Source organism: Silurus aristotelis (genome assembly GCF_946808225.1).
Source record: "Silurus aristotelis genome assembly, chromosome: 5".
Classification (NCBI taxonomy): Eukaryota; Metazoa; Chordata; class Actinopteri; order Siluriformes; family Siluridae; genus Silurus; species Silurus aristotelis.
Genome location: NC_139578.1, coordinates 21768803 through 21787511, shown reverse-complemented (window position 1 = coordinate 21787511; position 18709 = coordinate 21768803). Strand labels below are relative to the sequence as shown.

General features: G+C 38.1%; 2 protein-coding genes and 1 long non-coding RNA gene across 3 annotated transcripts; 2 read left to right on the top strand and 1 right to left on the bottom strand.

Moving 5' to 3' along the window:
* Nucleotides 1-260: 260 nt before the first annotated feature.
* Nucleotides 261-13783, top strand: acadvl (acyl-CoA dehydrogenase very long chain). Its single transcript, XM_083541465.1, has 22 exons — nt 261-388; nt 472-554; nt 708-802; nt 1048-1117; nt 2992-3069; nt 3154-3226; nt 3372-3436; nt 3546-3680; nt 3911-4055; nt 4830-4959; nt 5199-5324; nt 5500-5698; nt 7038-7142; nt 7567-7653; nt 8000-8062; nt 10748-10849; nt 11203-11300; nt 11407-11479; nt 11667-11739; nt 12191-12263; nt 12346-12421; nt 12632-13783. The coding sequence occupies exons 3-22, from the start codon at nt 729-731 to the stop codon at nt 12767-12769; spliced, it is 1983 nt and encodes a 660-aa protein (XP_083397591.1). The 5' UTR covers nt 261-388; nt 472-554; nt 708-728; the 3' UTR covers nt 12770-13783.
* LOC310726238 lies at nt 11746-12042 on the top strand. Its single transcript, XR_014533666.1, has 2 exons — nt 11746-11862; nt 11894-12042. It is a non-coding gene; the product is annotated as an uncharacterized lncRNA (long non-coding RNA).
* LOC310726191 (odorant receptor 131-2) lies at nt 13568-16843 on the bottom strand. Its single transcript, XM_083541539.1, has 2 exons — nt 15597-16843; nt 13568-14589 (listed from the first exon to the last, which is right to left on the bottom strand). The coding sequence occupies exons 1-2, from the start codon at nt 16577-16579 to the stop codon at nt 14529-14531; spliced, it is 1044 nt and encodes a 347-aa protein (XP_083397665.1). The 5' UTR covers nt 16580-16843; the 3' UTR covers nt 13568-14528.
* Nucleotides 16844-18709: the final 1866 nt, after the last annotated feature.

Sequence of the window (18709 nt, the reverse complement as noted above, 5' to 3'; positions counted from 1 at the left end):
CAATATGTTAGTGCAAATGCAATAAAATAACAGTGTCTTCTTTTGAATGACAGAATCCAATAATCATTCTCTTAAAAATAGGTTTAGAGTGAAATCCATCATTCAAAAACTAGATTTCTGGTTTTTACAACGATAGATAAGATAGAAAGATACTCCTATTCAATCTGATTTTATTTTATTTTGTATTTTTTGGATTCTTGTACATTATAAACTGTATTTACAATAATTAGTCTCGTCTTAAAGCAGATCTGGGCCAGCCCTCTCAGCCGCGTCACAGACAGGCCCCGCCCACTGATATAAATACACTTCCGGTAGGTAAACTCCATCAGTATTTGTTTTCCCTGGTCTGAGAAGGACACTTTCTTCTCCTACATTAATCATACTGCAGGTTTGTGATATTATGAATAAATAAGTAAAGAAAATTCTTGATTGCATCTATTGGTTATAATGTATTTACTTCATCAATTACAGTCTCTCTTCAAGGACGACCCAGGAGAAATCAGATCAGATCAGACCGGCAGCTCGCTCAGCTTTTCCGGTCCAAGTTGTCATTTGTAAGCTTTTTTTCTTTCCTTCCTTCCTTCCTTCCTTCCTTCCTTCCTTCCTTCCTTCATGTCTTAATACAATAAATGCAACCAGATATTAGTCTAATTTCTCACTTTAGTTTCCAAGAAAGGTAAACTATGATAAGACCCTTTTTTCCCCAGGCTAGCTCACTGAGGCTAATCATGCTGGTACGTAAAGTCACTCAGAATGCGGCGCTGTGTAATGCTGTGCTTCGCCTACCACCGTCCATGTCAGGGTAAATCAAATATTAATAATATACCGGTTACATATATTTATTTTCTGCTACTGTTGTCTTTGGTGGTGTTTAAGGTCGCTAGATAGCTTGTCAGTTGACCGTGACTTAGCAAGCTAAGCTATTCCAAGACTACCAGAATACGCATTTATCAAATAACTGGCAACCTGAAAACACCAAAAAAAAAAAGAAGTAAATTAATAAATAATGTTAATCATGATTTTGTTTTTTTCCCCTTCATTTATCAGGGTCCAGCGCCGAGCAGGAGGTGGTTTAACTGTGCAAACTCTGCGTCCTTATGTGAGCCAAAGTGCTGAGGTAAGATCCAAGTTCAAATGTTCGGTTTTTACGTGCTCTTATCATGTCAGCCATGTTTTATTTTTGTTTGTTTTATTTACGTAAATATGCATTTATTTGCAAATAATATGGGTCAAACAGGACAAGAAAAGAGCAGTTTGTATTTGCCGTAAAGTGGCCTGGGGGTGTATTTCATGCAAACGCCACTTGTTGTCGTGAAGAATCTGGGCCAAAGTTCACGTCCAGTTTCCATGAGCTCAGGCAGTGTGCAGCCACCATCAGCATTCCTACCCCATAGTATGGAACACATCAGGTGCCTTCAATTATGTAGAAGCAATTCAGAATGTCATAAAATAAAATGTTATCTCCTAGTGTTATCAACCCTCGGGCTGTGGACTGGTACTGGGTCGTGGATCATTTGGATAGCAGGTTGCAAAAAAAAGAAGGTTGGGGACCACTGCCTTAAATTGTACTGAAGCAAATTGAAAATGTTAGAAAATGCAAGATTATCTTCTAATCCCCAACCACAATGCACAATGTTAATTATTTGGTATGAGGCTGCACAAGAATAAAAACCTATTTCTATTTTATTGACCATCGTGGTCTGCAGGGTGATGTGTTTAAAAAGAGAGAGTAAAAAACTACTTCCATCTGTGCCAATTTCTCACACTTGTTTCAGTTGCGGTTTGTATTTTTGTGCAGCATTAAATTATGGCAAGTAACAATTTCATCATGTATGAAATTAAATTATATATAATAGTAATAATGTGTGTTATTGCATGTCACAGTACACGGTCTTGTGTGAAACTCAGAATGTCATGAAATACGTAGTTTTTTTAAATTGTTGACATTTTAGCTGTAACTAAACCTTGTGGTCGTGGTCTGCAGGGTAATTAAAAAAAAAAAGTTTGGGGAATGCTGCCTGAAATTACACAGAAGTGATTCAGAATGTCATAAAATGCAATAGTTATCTCGTGTGTGTGTGTGTGTGTGTGTGTGTGTGTGTGTGTGTGTGAGAGAGAGAGAGAGAGAGAGAGAGAGAGAGAGAGAGAGAGAGAGAGAGAGAGCGCGAGCGAGCGAGCAAGGGCTTGGTGTCCTTGCCATTCTCTCTGTTTTACTTGGCAGCCTGTGAGTGTCACATTGTCTACAGGACTTGTCTGTTTTTAGATTGTGTCTGGTGCATCAGGTCATGGGATTCATAAACCTGCATGGCTTCGTCTCTAATAATAAGACGTGAACCAAAATTAGCATAAAGAGTGAAGTGGTCACACATTTTTTTCAAAAGAGAATATCAGAGTAAACATACAAATGCTCCACACTTTAAGAACTTTCCTCAAAGTGAAATTTGTTGTCGAGCCTAACGAGTCTACATGATGTGCATGCATGCGATTGTTTATTTGCTAGTATTTAAAGCTCTTACATCATTAGGAGATATGCGTAGTCAATAATGAACACAGTAACATCTTACGAACAAATTCATAGTAGGAACAGTCGTTTGGAACGTAACTCGTTCGTAAGGTGGGGAGGGTACTTTATTATACTTTATGTACTAATTGACAGTAGGTGAAAGGTCAGAATAGCAGACTTTTTTACTCATTTTAGCTCACCTATCATTTTGCTATCATCAAGCTAGATCTCACATACAAAAACAGCATTTTTGTGACTGTAAATTCCTATGCCATTTATCCCTCAGAGTTCACCGTCATTTACTTGCTCGCTAAAACTCCCTCAGCTCTTGATTCTGGATTTTCACAGCGTTCTTGGGGTTTCAAACATGTCGTTTTCTGAAGAAAGAGCAAATGTGTTTTGTTTATACTCTTTTAATTTATTTGCTCTTTATTTATTTGCTCTTTATTTATTTATTTTTCTTGTTCTTTTGTCTTTCAATTTTGCAGGCGGTTTTGGAGAAGTCAGCAGCCGGCAGCGATGTGGCCTCCAAGGCTGAAAGAGTGGACAAAAAAGCTGCCAGTGTGGTATGCCTTTTTTTCCCCACACTGATATTTTAGAACATATAAACTTGTGCTTTTGAAAAATCACATTTCTTTTCTCTGGTTAAGGAGTCCAAATCATTTGCAGTGAACATGTTTAAAGGGCAGATCAGTACCTCACAGGTCTTTCCCTTTCCAACAGGTAAAATACATTGCTGTTCCTGCTACATTTAAATAAAGTATAGTGAAGCTTGCATCATCATTATAGTTTTTACAAGGTTTTGTTTTTAGTTTATGTTGTTAATACACTGATTCCAGCAGTGGGTTGTCCTGTTTATATGTTTTAGTGCTGAATGAGGAGCAGTCTGAGTTTCTCAGGGAGATAGTGGGACCTTGTACAAAGTTTTTTAATGTAAGTTCCTTTGTATGTCCCACAAACCATTGACGGTTTCTATTATTTTTTACCTGTTGTACATTTATTTTTGCTTGTTATTCATTATTTTTGTTTATGGTACATTTAGGAGGTAAATGACCCTGCTTTAAATGATCAACTGGAGAAGGTAGAGGATCAAACTTTGGAAGGGCTGAAGCAGATGGGAGCTTTCGGCCTGCAGGTGCCTGCTGATCTGGGTGGTGTGGGCCTCAACAACACGCAGGTAAGAAAAGAATACATATGTATTTTTAATTACAGGTTTTTTATACAGAAGCTACCAGATCCATGAAATAGTGCTGATTTGAATGCATCTGTGTGTAAGAACAAAACGGAATCAAAAAGAGGGTACTATTTTTGAACTGGATTCAGCATTATGATTTGGAGAACGGCACTATGAATAGTCTGATGAACCGAGCATGGTTTAAACAAGAAACATTCTCTCTGTGACTACAGTATGCCAGGTTGGTGGAAATTGTGGGCATGCATGACCTGGGCGTAGGAATCACTCTTGGCGCGCACCAGTCCATCGGCTTTAAGGGCATTCTCCTATACGGCAACAAGCAGCAGAAAGAGAAATATCTTCCCAAGCTGGCCTCAGGTGAGATTTGTGTTTGTTGTGAATCAAGCAGCAATTATAATATTTACTTAAACTAAAACCTTTTGAAACTGTCTACACACATTGTCTACCTCACAAATAGTTGCTTCATTGATGTTTGTATATATTTTGCATGAGATTGGATACAACTTTTTTGCAGCTTCATTATAATAGAAGAAAGCAGGAGAGATAAATGCATTTTGGGTTTACAGAGTAATGCACTGTGAAGTCATGAGACTATTGTAGGCAACTGGTTTGACGTTTATATTTCTTTTGAAAGACCCTATAAAAAATATAGGACACATCAGTAAATGACCTATATGCAGTGTTGAATTTGAACTGGTGACTTAATATTCAGCCTACAAATATACACAGCTATATTGTTAAGTCACATGCAATCTATGTGGGCATTAGGCTGTGATCAAGACCAATTTACTGTCATCACCAGGAGGTGGAGCTAACACATTTTTTTATAAATAAACATGGCTTTGAAATAGATGCTGACATATTGTTAAAGAAAATTCTCCATATTTATCATTTCAATTCATATTATTGTGTTTGTTCATCTTTTTACTAGTAGATACTAATAGATAATAATTATTGCATGCTTTACTTCTGGTACATTTTTATTCTTTATAGAAATTGCTTATATTTTCTATAATATCATGCATGCTGTATGTTGTGTTCCAAAGCCTTTTCCCCCCTCCCTGTTCCAGTTTTCCTCTGCGTACTGGTGTTTTAATCTGTATTTTATTTGATTTTTTTTTTCGTATGCAGGTGAAACATTGGCTGCATTCTGTCTGACTGAACCATCTAGTGGCTCAGATGCTGCGTCTATCAGGTCTATTGCTGTGCCCTCACCCTGTGGAAAGTACTTCACCCTCAATGGAAGCAAAATTTGGATCAGGTGTGTGTGTGTGTGTGTGCGCGCACTCGTTTGTGTATTCTCAGGTCTTGTGCCTATTTAAGAGACAGAAAAGACTTCAATCCATCACCAGAGGGCAGCTCTGTTTTTTTTTTACCAGATGTTAACGGAAAAGGAAATTTCATCATCTAGCTGTAACTAATTAAAAATGTCTGTGTTGACAGCATTTTACAGGTGTATAGATTGGTTTGAGCAACGTTTGTTTCTCTGTCGCTCCGCAGTAACGGAGGCCTGGCTGAGATCTTTACCGTGTTCGCAAAGACTCCAATGAAAGACGAGAAAACCGGAGAAGTGAAGGACAAAATCACTGCTTTAATTGTTGAGAGAAGCTTTGGAGGAGTCACACAGTGAGTAAAATGTAGTTTAGCATGAAAGTTATTGATAAGGCAAGTCCATGCTCTGAGGTTATGCTTAATAAAAGTTGGTTAGTAAAGGATCATCTTGGAATGTGTGCACTAGTTTCTTTTTACTGATTAAAATAAGTACAAAAACTTTTTTTTTGGTGCTTATGTCATGATCTAGTGGCCCCCCAGAAAAGAAGATGGGCATCAAGGCCTCAAACACAGCAGAGGTGTTCTTTGAGAACGTGCGTGTTCCAGCCGAGTGTGTACTGGGGGAAGTTGGAGGTGGATTTAAGGTGGCCATGAATATCCTGAACAACGGGCGCTTTGGCATGGCTGCAGCACTCTCCGGAACCATGAAGGGTGTTCTTGCCAAAGCGGTGCGTTATTGTTTGTGTTTACAGAAAATGTGCACGTGTGTCACACTTACAGTACATGGATGTAAAAGTCAAGTTTAAAGTGTACATTTTTATATCATAAAATAGAATTTATAAAAAGGCATTTCTATTGAAAAAGCTGCACCATGTTTTATTTTGCTTTCGTTTCATATTTTAACAGTCTGAATAGCAATGTTGTTTATTTGGCCTCAAGTGTTTTGCAACATCCTCTCTCATCACCTAGATCACCCTCACTTCCTCTGTGCCTTTGTATGGGGAAATTCCCCAGCCTGCATTTCACTTTGTGCTAAGGAGTTAAACAGCTATACATTTCATACATTCATTTAAAAATTTTTTTATTTGTTTTTATTAAAAGGTCCCACCATATTGAATCAAGCTATCCATATACATGTGAATTGGTGATTTAGATAACGTTTAATTTGGCACAGTTGGTTTAAAAAACATGCCTGTTCTCAGCGTTGGCAAAGCATCACGTTGTTCCTACTGCATGAAGCACCAATCAAATGTCCACACAATCATTGAACATTTAAAAACAATGATTGTGTGGACATTTGATTGGTGCTTCATGCAATAGGAACAATTTAATGCTTTGCTTTTGCATTTAAACCAACTGTGCCAAAATAAAACATGTCGGTTAGGTTTAAAATTAGTTACTGAATCAAGTGTAAAATTTTTATTTCATGAAACCAAAATGATTCAAGGAAAGTTAGTCTTTTATATAATTATATAAAACTTGCTCAACATTGTGACAATTTCAATATTGCTTTGAAAAGTATGCCAGGTTAGTGTAAAGAGCTGACTTTTGATCAAACTAGATTTGACACTGTTGGAAAGTGCAGTCCATAAACAGAAGTTCAACCTGCAATGTCCGCATGATAACTGTAAAGCGTTCTGTTTTTATAGGGTGCCAGATTCACACTGAGAGAGTGGATTTTTCAAATGCTTAAATACTGTCCCAAAACCAAGTGCTTTTTAACACAAAACATTTTCTAAAATTTAACACAATATCTCGATGCAGTGTCATTTTGCACCATGCCAGACATTTCTCCTCTTCTGAGATAGTAAAATACACGTCAGCCAGTGGTCTGATCTCTTCTGAATCTGTATGATTCAGTAGTGTGTAATCTTTAACACTTTTGAGTTACAGCTTTAAAGTTTCAAACAAGTTTCTTAAACATGGGATTGTTAGCTATGCTTTTTTAACACACAACCAGTTTTATATTCTGATTGATGGATATTAATATAACTAATTTGTCAGAACTGTTAGGAAAGTTTTGTTTTAATCAGGACCTACACAGTGTCTCATATTCTCTTTTCTCAGGTGGATCATGCTGCCAATAGGACACAGTTTGGTAACAAAATCCATAACTACGGAGTCATACAGGAGAAAATGGCCAGAATGGCTATGATGCAGTATGTTACAGAGGTGAGCTAGGCTTTTACATTACTCCTGATTAACTTTTTTCCTTTTGTTCTTTATTTTTACAGTTAGCAGCTTGATTGTATCCACAGCCTTGACACAGTTTGACTGTACAGGGATTTTTCTGTAACTTGTATAATAGTTTATTTATTAACGCTGTTGCTTTCAGGTGTCTAATCCTTGGAATTTAGATGAACAGGGATTTCTGGGGGAAAAAAAACCCTAGAATAAAATTATTTACTTTTAGAGTATTGTGAAAATAGTATAGCAGAATATTTACACATTTTTACCTAAACATCCTTATGCTATAGGAGACATTCATATATGTAAAAGAATTTCACTTTTTTAAAAAAAAATGTGATCACCACATGAGGAGGAAAATGTTTGGTAACCTCATTTCATTTTCTACACCTTTTTCTTGTACGCAAAGTCCATGGCCTACATGGTCAGTGGGAACATGGACAGTGGAGCAACTGATTTCCAGATTGAGGCTGCCATCAGTAAAATCTTTGCCTCTGTGAGTCTTTTACGCACACTGCGAGATCAAGAATTATACACGTTTAACTTTTTTATACAATTATTTCACTGTACTTTTAAACCAAAACAAATGTTTATTTCTAAATAGTCCAAAGATTGCATTGATTAAGATTTTTCTTAATAAGCAGCTTTTGTAATATATGTAATTTTATTTTTTATTTAAAATACAATGGTCGCTATAATGATTACTTTGCTTGTAATGGTCTTTCTTTTCTCTCTCTCTCTCTCTCTCTCTCTCTCTCTCTCTCTCTCTCTCTCTCTCTCTCTCTCTCTCTCTCTCTCTCTCTCTCTCTCTCTCTTTTTTTTTTTTAATTTTTTTTTTTTAGGAAGCAGCATGGACCGTGACTGATGAGTGTATTCAGATTATGGGTGGAATGGGTTTTATGAAGGTAAATTAGATTTTTCTCTTGCTGATAAATTGTAGTAAATACAACATATCTACTCTTTCTGAGTGATGTCTGATATAAGAATGGCTATGAATTCAGCTGTGGGTTTTTTTTTTTTTATAAGTGTATCAAATATAAATAGCCCACAATGTAAACAGTGTTGGTGTAAAACACCAGGAAGAAACACCCAGCTGCTAAACTTTGAATAACAGAAGAGTATTTGCTCAAATACAAAGAATATTTGCTCAGTGGAATCGGTTCATGTACATTTGAGATGGTTGTCAAAGTCCAAAATAAAAGGCAAATAACAATGGCATGAGATCATCTGGGAATGATATTGTTAGGAATAGTTGTTCATTGGCCTTTTACCCATTAGGTCTGTCTTGTACACACTACAAGACGGCTACATTTGACATTTTAACAGCTACATTTATTTCTACACATTATTGTTTAGTCTTGAAATTCTCCCACATGCTTGAAGTGGAAAAGACAAATGTGTTGGGTGTTCTGGAAAAACAATGTAGGTGTCAGCAGCATAAACCCCTCCAAATCAGCGTAGGGGTTTTACAAAGTGGGGTTTAACCACTAAACCTTTTTGCAACATTACATATGAAACTTGTACTTAGCAGAATATGGGTCATGTTCACACTTATTTAACTGTTTAACTAAGTGTCCTTGCTAAAATTTAACACTATCATTATTTTTAAAATAAAAAGGAATCAACTTGTAGGCACTAAACTTATACGTACCAACTTCTTCATAACACTTTTATCTCTGTAAACCTAATAACCTAAAAACTAATGTCTATTGTCAAAAGCACTATATAGAGAAAACTGAATTGAACTGTACTGAGTAAAAAATTGTAAAAAGGGTGCTGGCGTAAACAAAGCCTGCATGGGTTGTTTCTTGTTTATGCATGTGAATTGTAGAAGTGTGCAGAGTTGAGGCAGAAGTGAGCAACTTGTTTAGATGATTCAGCAAAAGGTTTTCTAAAACTGGGCATTTCTTGTTCCCTTTCATGTGGTTTTGTTGTGCAAGACAGTCTATCTTGCCACATCTCCAGTGCATTTGATAGTAAGATATTGATTTGCTGGTGTAAACGGTTTGCGAAAATATACATTTCCTGGTCCGTTGTTGCCTACGCATCACATACAGTTTAAAAATCTTTACTATAATGCATGATTTTTGGATATAATGAAATGAATCATTTTTACCAGTTAAAAATATGGTTCGAGCATAAAATTTGTAAACCGTTAAGGGTTCTGTTGCATTGGCTGGTATTACTGGTTATTATACAACAGTGCTGCTGTGTGCTCGAATTTGAGGGGAAAAAAGTATACTATAATGTATACTATAGGAGTTCTGGCTACAAGGCAAATCCCAGGTTTATGTTGATACGTTTGTTACACTCCCTGAGCATTTTGTTAGGAATGTTATGCTAATGTTTGCTCTGGTATTAATTTCATTGAGCCACCAAGACATTGGAAACATCCCTTTGAGATTCTTCCACATTGCATGAGTGTTTTATTGGCTTCAGATCTGGTGTCTGGGTAGGCCACCGTTCTGCAACACTCAATGTCATGTTCATGAAAGCAGCTGGAGTCTGCTTTTGACCATTATGATGCTAGAGGTAGCTATTAGAAAATTCGATATTTTTAGCCATGAAGGAATGCAAATATAATAATCAGATGAGCAACAATAATGAAATAGGCTGTGGCATTCAAATAATGATTGATTGGTTTTAAAAAGCCTAGAGTGTTCCAAAAAACATTTTGCACATAATTACAAAACCTCCACCAGCCTGGATTGTTGATGCAAGGCAGGTTGGGTCCATGAATTAATGCTGTTTATCGGTGCGAATTTCTGACCCTTTTTCTCCTCAGCAAAAACAAGGCTTTGTAAAAGGAGGCAATGTTTTTCCAATGTTTAGGTGTTGAGTTTTAGTGAAGCTCATTTTTCTGTTCTTAACTTACAGAAGTGGAACCTAATGCTGTTTTCTGCTGTTGTATCCCATCTGCCTTAAGGATCAACGAGTTATACTGTAGTATTACTGGATTTATAGTAGCCATTTTTGTCAGTTCAAACCGAGCAAGGTGCCAGCTCTCTTATCTGTAAAGAGAAAGTCAGAAGCTGTCTGCTTTCTCAGTAAAGCCACTAGCTGCATTTTTCCTATTAACTAGAAGAAAGAAAAAGTGTCTGCTGGAGAAAGGGCTGTTTATAGTTGCTAGAAAAGGATAACAGGAACTATTTTGTTTTTGCAAAAGTCCCACATTGTTAAATTTAACTGTAAACCGTTTGAGGTGCAAAACACTTTCAGATGTGGTGTTCTGGAAAACCGAGTGTCCTATGAGTGCAGCCAACTGTATTTTATTACTTGCACAACTGAAATGTATGCAATGCTCTATTCTTTTTGCATCTGCGTTCTTTTATTTATTTTTTGGGAATTGTGATGCTTTCGATTGTTACTAGCTTTGAGGTCATGCATGTCTTTGCAGCATTGTTCTATACCAGAATTTACATTATCACCTGTATTTGGGAAGTTAGTGTAACCTTTATGATTACCTACACCATATAAACCATTTACAGAATTGAAATGGGGAAATTCACTTTGACTAATTTTATGTGGTGGGTGTCTCGCTTGGGTATGTTGCAACCCAGTATTTACACAGTCATAATGTTTTGATGCAGGACGCTGGTGTCGAGAGGGTCTTGCGAGACTTGCGCATCTTCCGTATCTTCGAGGGTACCAACGACATTCTGCGACTCTTCGTGGCGCTCAATGGCTTCCAGGTAATTAGGGAACAGACATGCTGACAGGAAGATGAGCAAGCACCTGGTAAACATTTCCTGTAGAAACTGAAAAAACTGCATTTGAGGTTACAGACAAGCGGTTGTTGACTTTTGCTACTGTTCATACACATCTGTTATGAATACTAGTGGCAGGCATTTGTTAACCAAAAAATATAAACGTTCGTTGGGGAATTTGCATACTGAAAATGCATGCGCTGTAATGACCGTAAAGATACGGTGGTTGTAAACCGAATATGTAGCTCTGTTATAAACCTGAAACAGAATTACATTTTAGATTATTAGACACAAAGTTTATGTGTTTCTAAACTTAAAACTTTCATCCTGGTTTGTAGAATGCAGGGAATCAGTTGAAGAACTTACAAAAAGCGCTGAAAAGTCCATTCAGCAATGCCAGTTTGTTGGCTGGGGAGATCACTAAACGTGCCAAAAGGTGACCCATGCTTTAATTGTCTGAGTCTCATTGTTTTGCATTTGTTAAAAATTAAGATGATTGATTGAAAATTAAGAATCACAATTGCTCTAATTTTGTCATTTAGGAAAGCTGGCATGGGTACAGGCCTCACGCTGCAGGAAAGTGTTCATCCAGAACTGTCTCACAGTGGTGCTCTGGTGAGAAATAACTGAGACACACTTCACAATTTCAGAAGAGTTTTATAGCTCTGATAAACTTAAATATGTTAATTACTGACTACCCTTTAAACAGAATACATGTAAAAACAGAAGGCATCTTTATTCACCATTCACTTTTAGCAGCGGGTGCAGCCTCAAAATGTTTTGTCCTCCTCTCTTTTCTCAGGCGGTTAAAGCCATTGAGCAGTTTGGAGAGGTGATTGAAGAACTGCTTCTAAAACATGGCAAGAGGATCATTGGTGAGAACAAAATGAGTCCAGATCCAGACTTCTTTTGCCCATTTAGTGGCATGTTATTAAAAATATATATAAAATGGTTGGATGAGGGAACAGATTTAGTTAGATCTACATCATTAGAGACCTGTAAATTGAGGTGGATTCGACGACTTTAGAGATCATTTTAAAATTATTTTTTATTTGATGTTAGTGTATTTTACAGTGGAATGTAGCTTCTGCTAATACAAAACCAGACCATGAGAATTTGTGGTAATGCATGAGTGATTTCCTCTCTGCACTCAAGTAAATATGGTGGTTAAAAAAAAACTTGTGCACATCTCAAACATGCGTGTGATTATAGTTCTTTCATCTTGCACTATCAGCATGTGTTTTCCCATTGGTTTTCAGGTCTTAAATACATCCTTTTCCTCTAAACTTGCATACCTTGCAGTGAAATCTCTTTCTATTTTTACAGATGAGCAGTTTGTGCTGAAAAGAGTTGCAGACTGTGCAATTGACTTATATGCAATGATTGTCGTACTGTCAAGGTAACTGTCTCACATTATGTCAAACATACACACAAATGTGACAGAAAATGTTTCAAATATTTGTGCTCTGCTCCTCCCCCAGGGCCTCCAGGTCTTTGAGCCAGGGTCATTCATCTGCTGAGCATGAGAAGATGCTATGTGAAACCTGGTGTACTGAGGTTAGTTGTGTTCCTTCCTTCCCATCTTACAGCAACACAATGTAAAACCGCTCTTCTAACATGTGTAATGCAACAACAACAACAAAAATCAGCTCTCTGGCATTTGTAACTGCTAGTATATATTTCTACTCATGTTCACGTTGAGTTCGAATATCCCTATAATCCGACTTCAGGGGTCTTTGTTCATTCTCATTTCTTTTCTTTGTTTAGGCTTATGAGAGAATCATGCAGGACATAAAGTTCCTGAGATCTGGCACATCCAAGCAGACATTCAAGAACCTGCGTGCCATTTCTGCAGCTGTGGTGGAGAATGGAGGCGTGGTTTCTCCTCATCCCTTGGGCTTTTGAAATCTTTCTCTTACTGAAATCAGACAGTCATAATCCAACATTTTCTTAGGAATTGATGATTCATGGTTCCATATTACTTTACAGATCATTTTGCTCTGCCATGCTAAAGGGAATTTTTGTACCGTTATAAGACTTGCTCTAGTATTAGTCTGTAACATTAATATCAAATAAACAGATTAATCCACGTAAATTTTAAAGCAGGTAGGGTTTTGGAGTTTGTATCTGGTGGGTATAATAAATAGGATCTTCACTGAAAGAATAAAAAAAAATTTGAAATGAAGCCCACATGTGGCCTTGTTTCAGTATTGTTTGTTAATTTATTGTACTAAAGGATTTAAACTGAAAAACTGTTTTGTTGTTCGGTTATCTGTTAAGCTAATTTTGGCTTTGTTCAACATTGTTTTGCCATCATCGATACACCCTGTATATAAGGCTTTATATTTTTATATAAACTTTCAGCCTGCCTCATGTTTTAAATCCTTCCATATTTTGGTTATTAAATGTTACTTGAAGCATTATTTCAGTTGAATGTTTAGAGAAAAAAAAAAAACAGGTACGCTTTTAGGTGTTTCTCTTTGTTTATCATAACTATGTGCAGTTATTATTGTTGTTCACTAAGGTATTGAAATATAACTGAGTGTATTTGAGTAGTTTTTTGGATTTAATTCTCACAACTCTTGCATGTACAATTTTTTTTGTTGCTGTTGTACACACTGGCTACCGATCTGCATATGTGTGAAATCAGAGGTGTAAACCTTAACTGTACTGCCTGTCTGTTCACAACAGAAACAGCAGAACTTGAGCGATAGATTTATTACAAAAAAAAGTTAAAGATTATGTAACACAAAATAACATGCATACAATCGATCAGTGCCTGCAATTTACAGTGCGCAATTACAGTAAGTTAAGATTTGTTTGAAGAAATGTCAATAGCTCTCTGCAGCATGTTTTACCATGTTCCAGAGGCTTGTGTTAAAAATAAATAAACTTGACAGAATTAATGAAACAAGAAAATGAGATTCACATTGCATTTTATATCAGTTAGTTTTAAATATTAACTTTGAAATTTTCTTGGACTGAGTATTGCAGGTTTGACCCCTCTGGAATTTTACAGCTTGTGTATTCTCAGCGTTTGTAAATTAGCAAATTCCTTAGTGGTATGCTGTCTTTCCCAACGGGAATCCATGTAATCCTTGCAGCAATAATTACATTCCCAGCACATCTTGAATGACCTCTCATTTGCTTAAGATCAGTAATAGCTGGTTTTTGCCAAAAGTCTTTTCTGGAACGCCGTTTGCGTTGCCTGTATCATCATCTTTCGGCCGCCACAACGGATCATCCATCTCCATACTACCCTGTTCTCTACATCTGCCTCTTTCAAATCAACTAGTCATATTCAATGGATATTTAATTTCACATTATGAGAAATGTGTAAAACAGCAGACTGTTTGTTGGTAAAAGGGGTTAAGTAGAGTGGAAGCACACCAACCAGTGCTTAGATACTTGGATAGTCCTTTAAGATACAATTGTTAATTTTTTGCATGACCTACAATATATACAGATAGTAGTTATTGTAATGCCTGCATGTGTTCACAGTCTTGAGCTGATGACCTTTTGCTACACACAGCTGCCATCAAGTCATTTTTTGGTCTTCTGACCATTTCACAGTTGAGCTTATGTATAAAAATGTGCAAATTTCCTCTAAATCAAGTCTCTAGCTGTATTAAATTCATTTCCAGTCTCACTGCAGACTGTCTGGTCACACAGATGTCTGGGATATTTCCCTTGATAAGAGTGTCTCTGAAGTCATTCTCCTTTCCCTGAAACAAACAGAAATGTTTGTTAGTGTCTTTCTAATGCTGAATCTGCTCAGGCTACAGTATTTTAACTGCCTCTGATTATAAATGCATTCAACAAAATGTAAATATGGCTCAATCTTGGAGGCTTAGATTTAGAGGTTCCTTTGGGTTCAGCTTAAACCTTCCCAGCCTTTTTTAGATGTTTGTCTGTGGTCTTGTGATGGTGGTGGTTGTAGTGGTGTATAGGGGGGGAGGGCAAAAACAAGCAGAATGTGATCCAGACAACATGGCAGATGTAAATAGAACACTTAAAAGTGTTGTGACAAAATGTAAAACATAAAAAAGCCCTCTTTTGTCCTACTTTTTAAAACAAGAATTGGGCTCAACATTAAATGAAAACGGATTATGAAAATATAAAATATTACTTTGACTTTTTCCCCCCATGTGTTTTAGGAACATGCCTATGGTTGATCAGCCTGAAAGCTTGCAGTGCATGAGTTTAAATCACTAATTCGTATATTGACATTACCACATTTTCATGTTAAACTTGAATTTATAATGAATTGCACTAGTACTCTGCAGAAAATAATATAAGGGCTCTGTACACTTCCAGTTCCTCAACTTTCTACAGTTTCTTTATCTGGTCACCTAGTTCAAAATGAAAAGAAATCGAGTTTAATAATGTTTTACTTGAGTTAACCAATCTAAGTTGCATCCTAAATTTGGATTGATTGCCAACGTGTAATCTGTAATAAATGGGCTTTTTGACTAGCTATTACAACTGTAATGGAAGCGTTTGCGTGGGGCCTGAATGTATGGTGGAATCCATCTAATAATATATATGATGTTTTAAAAAATGTGCTTGGACGTATGGCCTACTAACTGTGAGTAACCTTTCGCGCTGAAATGTGATGGGATCCACCTTTCCCTTTCATTATGATGCAAAAATGGCGCATACCAGCGCAACTATCGTAAGTTTTTGAGCTAACAATGGAATGCGCGCGTGTGTGTGTGTGTGTGTAACATACCGTTGACGGGGTAGATGTCCGACAGTCCACTCCAGCAGGCTCTTCAGCTTGCAGGCTAACCAGGGGAAGCGCAAATTCAGTTGCTCCAGCATCTCCTCTTTGCGCAGTCCGTACACTATCGGGGCGATGCATTGCGCCAGGCTGAAGAACACAAACGTGATAATACCAAACAGTTCTTTGGTGTCTGTAGTAATGTTGTCCTTTGTTTTCAGGATAGACAGAAGGAAATTGATGAAGTTTGGCAGTATGTACACTGCAAGCTGCACGCCGTGGAAGGCGATGGTCCTGCATCCGGCGCGGTTCCTCCGGTTCAGCACACCCATGCGTCTCCCCACGCACAGGATCTGCACGTAGCTGTAGAGTATTAGTACGGTACAAATAGAAATGAGAACAATCTTATGCACCGTCCCGAATTTAAGTTGTTCCCGGTTACATTCGACCGTTTTACCCGTTTCCAGTTGAAAGAAAAGATTGATAGGGATGATGGACGCGAGCGCCCACGTGAGCACCCCGAGAAGCCAGGGCCAGTGCTTGAAGCGGACGCTGCTGTACTGGAGCGGGAAACAGACGGCCACGTAGCGGTCCAGGGCCATGGCGGTGATGGTGAGGAGGATGTTCGAGGCGCTCGTTGTCAGCAGAGTGATGAGGACTCTGCATGTGGCCACCGGCAGCTTCGCTTCCAAGTACATCTGCAGATAGAAGATGAAGGACACGGCGAAGAACATGCTGGCCGAGAGCAGCAGGTGGAAGACGAGCACGAAGCGCGCATGGCTGCGCAGACGCTGCTCTCGTAATATAGTCCAGTTTATAACGAGGTTGAAGAAGAACAACATTACGAAGACTACAGCTGAAGTGCAGACGCGAACGTTGGTGTAGGCGCTGGATGTTGAGTTTGCCATCTGGACCGGGCTGTAGAAGGTCCCCAAAGTTAAGTTATCATTGTGCCATAAAAGTGACGGAACTCCAAACTCCGTTTGCTTCATCTGGGTCCATTCGGTGTCTTTCGCTTTTACTTCTATTCTTATCCACTGCAGTGTGTATGATCTTCCTCTAACTCAATAAGAAAGAAAAGAAGTAGAAACCCCTGCTTCCTTTATTGACTGTCTGAGCACGTGGGCGCACGCGCGCGCTTGTATGACTTTGTGTGTGTGTGTGTGTGTGTGTGTGTGTGTGTGTGTGTGTGTGTGTGTGTGTGTGTGTGTGTGTGTGTGTGTGAGAGAGAGAGAGAGAGGATATATCAGTTGTTATTTTTGTTGCATTGTTGTGTAAGTTCCTGTTTAGGTATGAGGCTGATATGTTAATAAAATTAACAAAGGTTTTATTACAAAAAAAACAAAACAGTATTAACATACAACCTATACAATGTGTAATTATTTCGAGACTATGAGATCATATGACATCACAGACACACACACACACACACACACACACACACACACACACACACACACACACACACACACACAAACACACACACACACTCACTCACTCTCTCTCTGAAGATGACATTATTTCAGAATTGTTCTCTAATTTTGATTCGCCAGTGTGTGTGTGTATATAGATAGATAGATAGATAGATAGATAGATAGATAGATAGATAGATAGATAGATAGATAGATAGATAGATAGATAGATAGATACAACTTTATTGTCATTGCATTGTACAGGTACACAGCAACGAGATGCAGTTTGGCATCTACCAGAAGTGCAAAATGCAGCAGTCATGCAAATATAAAGCCTATAACAGTGCAGAGATGTGTGGACATACAGGAGTACAGTGAATAGATATAAAGGTGTACAGTGAATAAATATAAAGGTTATTATAGTGCAGAGATGTGTGGACATCATTAAGAATTACAGAATTACAGAAATGGTTCTATGGCTATGGCATTGAAGAGGAATGTGCAGAAGTGAAATGTTACAAGATTATGGCATTTGAGGAGTTATCAAGCTAAATAAACAGTCTACTATATATAAGTATACAGTGAGGAAAATAAGTATTTGAACACCCTGCTATTTTGCAAGTTCTCCCACTTAGAAATCAATGAGGGGTCTGAAATTGTCATCGTAGGTGCATGTCCACTGTGAGAGACATAATCTAAAAAAAAAAATCCAGAAATCACAATGTATGATTTTTAAACTATTTATTTGTATGATACAGCTGCAAATAAGTTTTTGAACACCTGAGAAAGTCAATGTTAATATTTGGTACAGTAGCATTTGTTTGAGGTCAAACGTTTCCTGTAGTTTTTCACCAGGTTTGCACACACTGCAGGAGGGATTTTGGCCCACTCCTCCACACAGATCTTCTCTAGATCAGTCAGGTTTCTGGCCTGTTGCTGAGAAACACGGAGTTTGAGCTCCCTCCAAATATTCTCTATTGGGTTTAGGTCTGGAGACTGGCTAGGCCATGCCAGAACCTTGATATGCTTCTTACAGAGCCACTCCTTGGTTATCCTGGCTGTGTGCTTCGGGTAATTGTCATGTTGGAAGACCCAGCCTCGACCCATCTTCAATGCTCTAACTGAGGGAAGGAGGTTGTTCCCCAAAATCTCGCAATACATGGCCCCGGTCATCCTCTCCTTAATACAGTGCAGTCGCCCTGCCCCATGTGCAGAAAAACACCCCCAAAGCATGATGCTACCACCCCCATGCTTCACAGTAGGGATGGTGTTCTTGGGATGGTACTCATCATTCTTCTTCCTCCAAACACGTTTAGTGAAATTATGACCCAAAAGTTCTATTTTGGTCGCATCTGACCACATGACTTTCTCCCATGACTCCTCTGGATCATCCAAATGGTCATTGGCAAACTTAAGACGTGCCTGGACATGTGCTGGTTTAAGCAGGGGAACCTTCTGTGCCATGCATGATTTCAAACCATGACGTCTTAGTGTATTACCAACAGTAACCTTGGAAACGGTGGTCCCAGCTCTTTTCAGGTCATTGACCAGCTCCTCCCGTGTAGTTCTGGGTTGATTTCTCACCTTCCTTAGAATCATTGAGACCCCACGAGGTGAGATCTTGCATGGAGCCCCAGTCTGAGGGAGATTGACAGTCATGTTTAGCTACTTCCATTTTCTAATGATTGCTCCAACAGTGGACCTTTTTTC

Bases quoted from the DNA above. Each gene is read 5' to 3' on its own strand.
- LOC310726191 (XM_083541539.1), bottom strand. From the start codon at position 16,579: ATGAAGCAAACGGAGTTTGGAGTTCCGTCACTTTTATGGCACAATGAT. The intron at 14,590-15,596 runs GTATGTTACACA...TGTTTGTTTCAG, and splicing joins GGACATCTACCCCGTCAACG to GGAAAGGAGAATGACTTCAG.
- acadvl (XM_083541465.1), top strand. From the start codon at position 729: ATGCTGGTACGTAAAGTCACTCAGAATGCGGCGCTGTGTAATGCTGTG. The intron at 1,118-2,991 runs GTAAGATCCAAG...TCAATTTTGCAG, and splicing joins ATGTGAGCCAAAGTGCTGAG to GCGGTTTTGGAGAAGTCAGC. The intron at 8,063-10,747 runs GTAAATTAGATT...GTTTTGATGCAG, and splicing joins GTGGAATGGGTTTTATGAAG to GACGCTGGTGTCGAGAGGGT.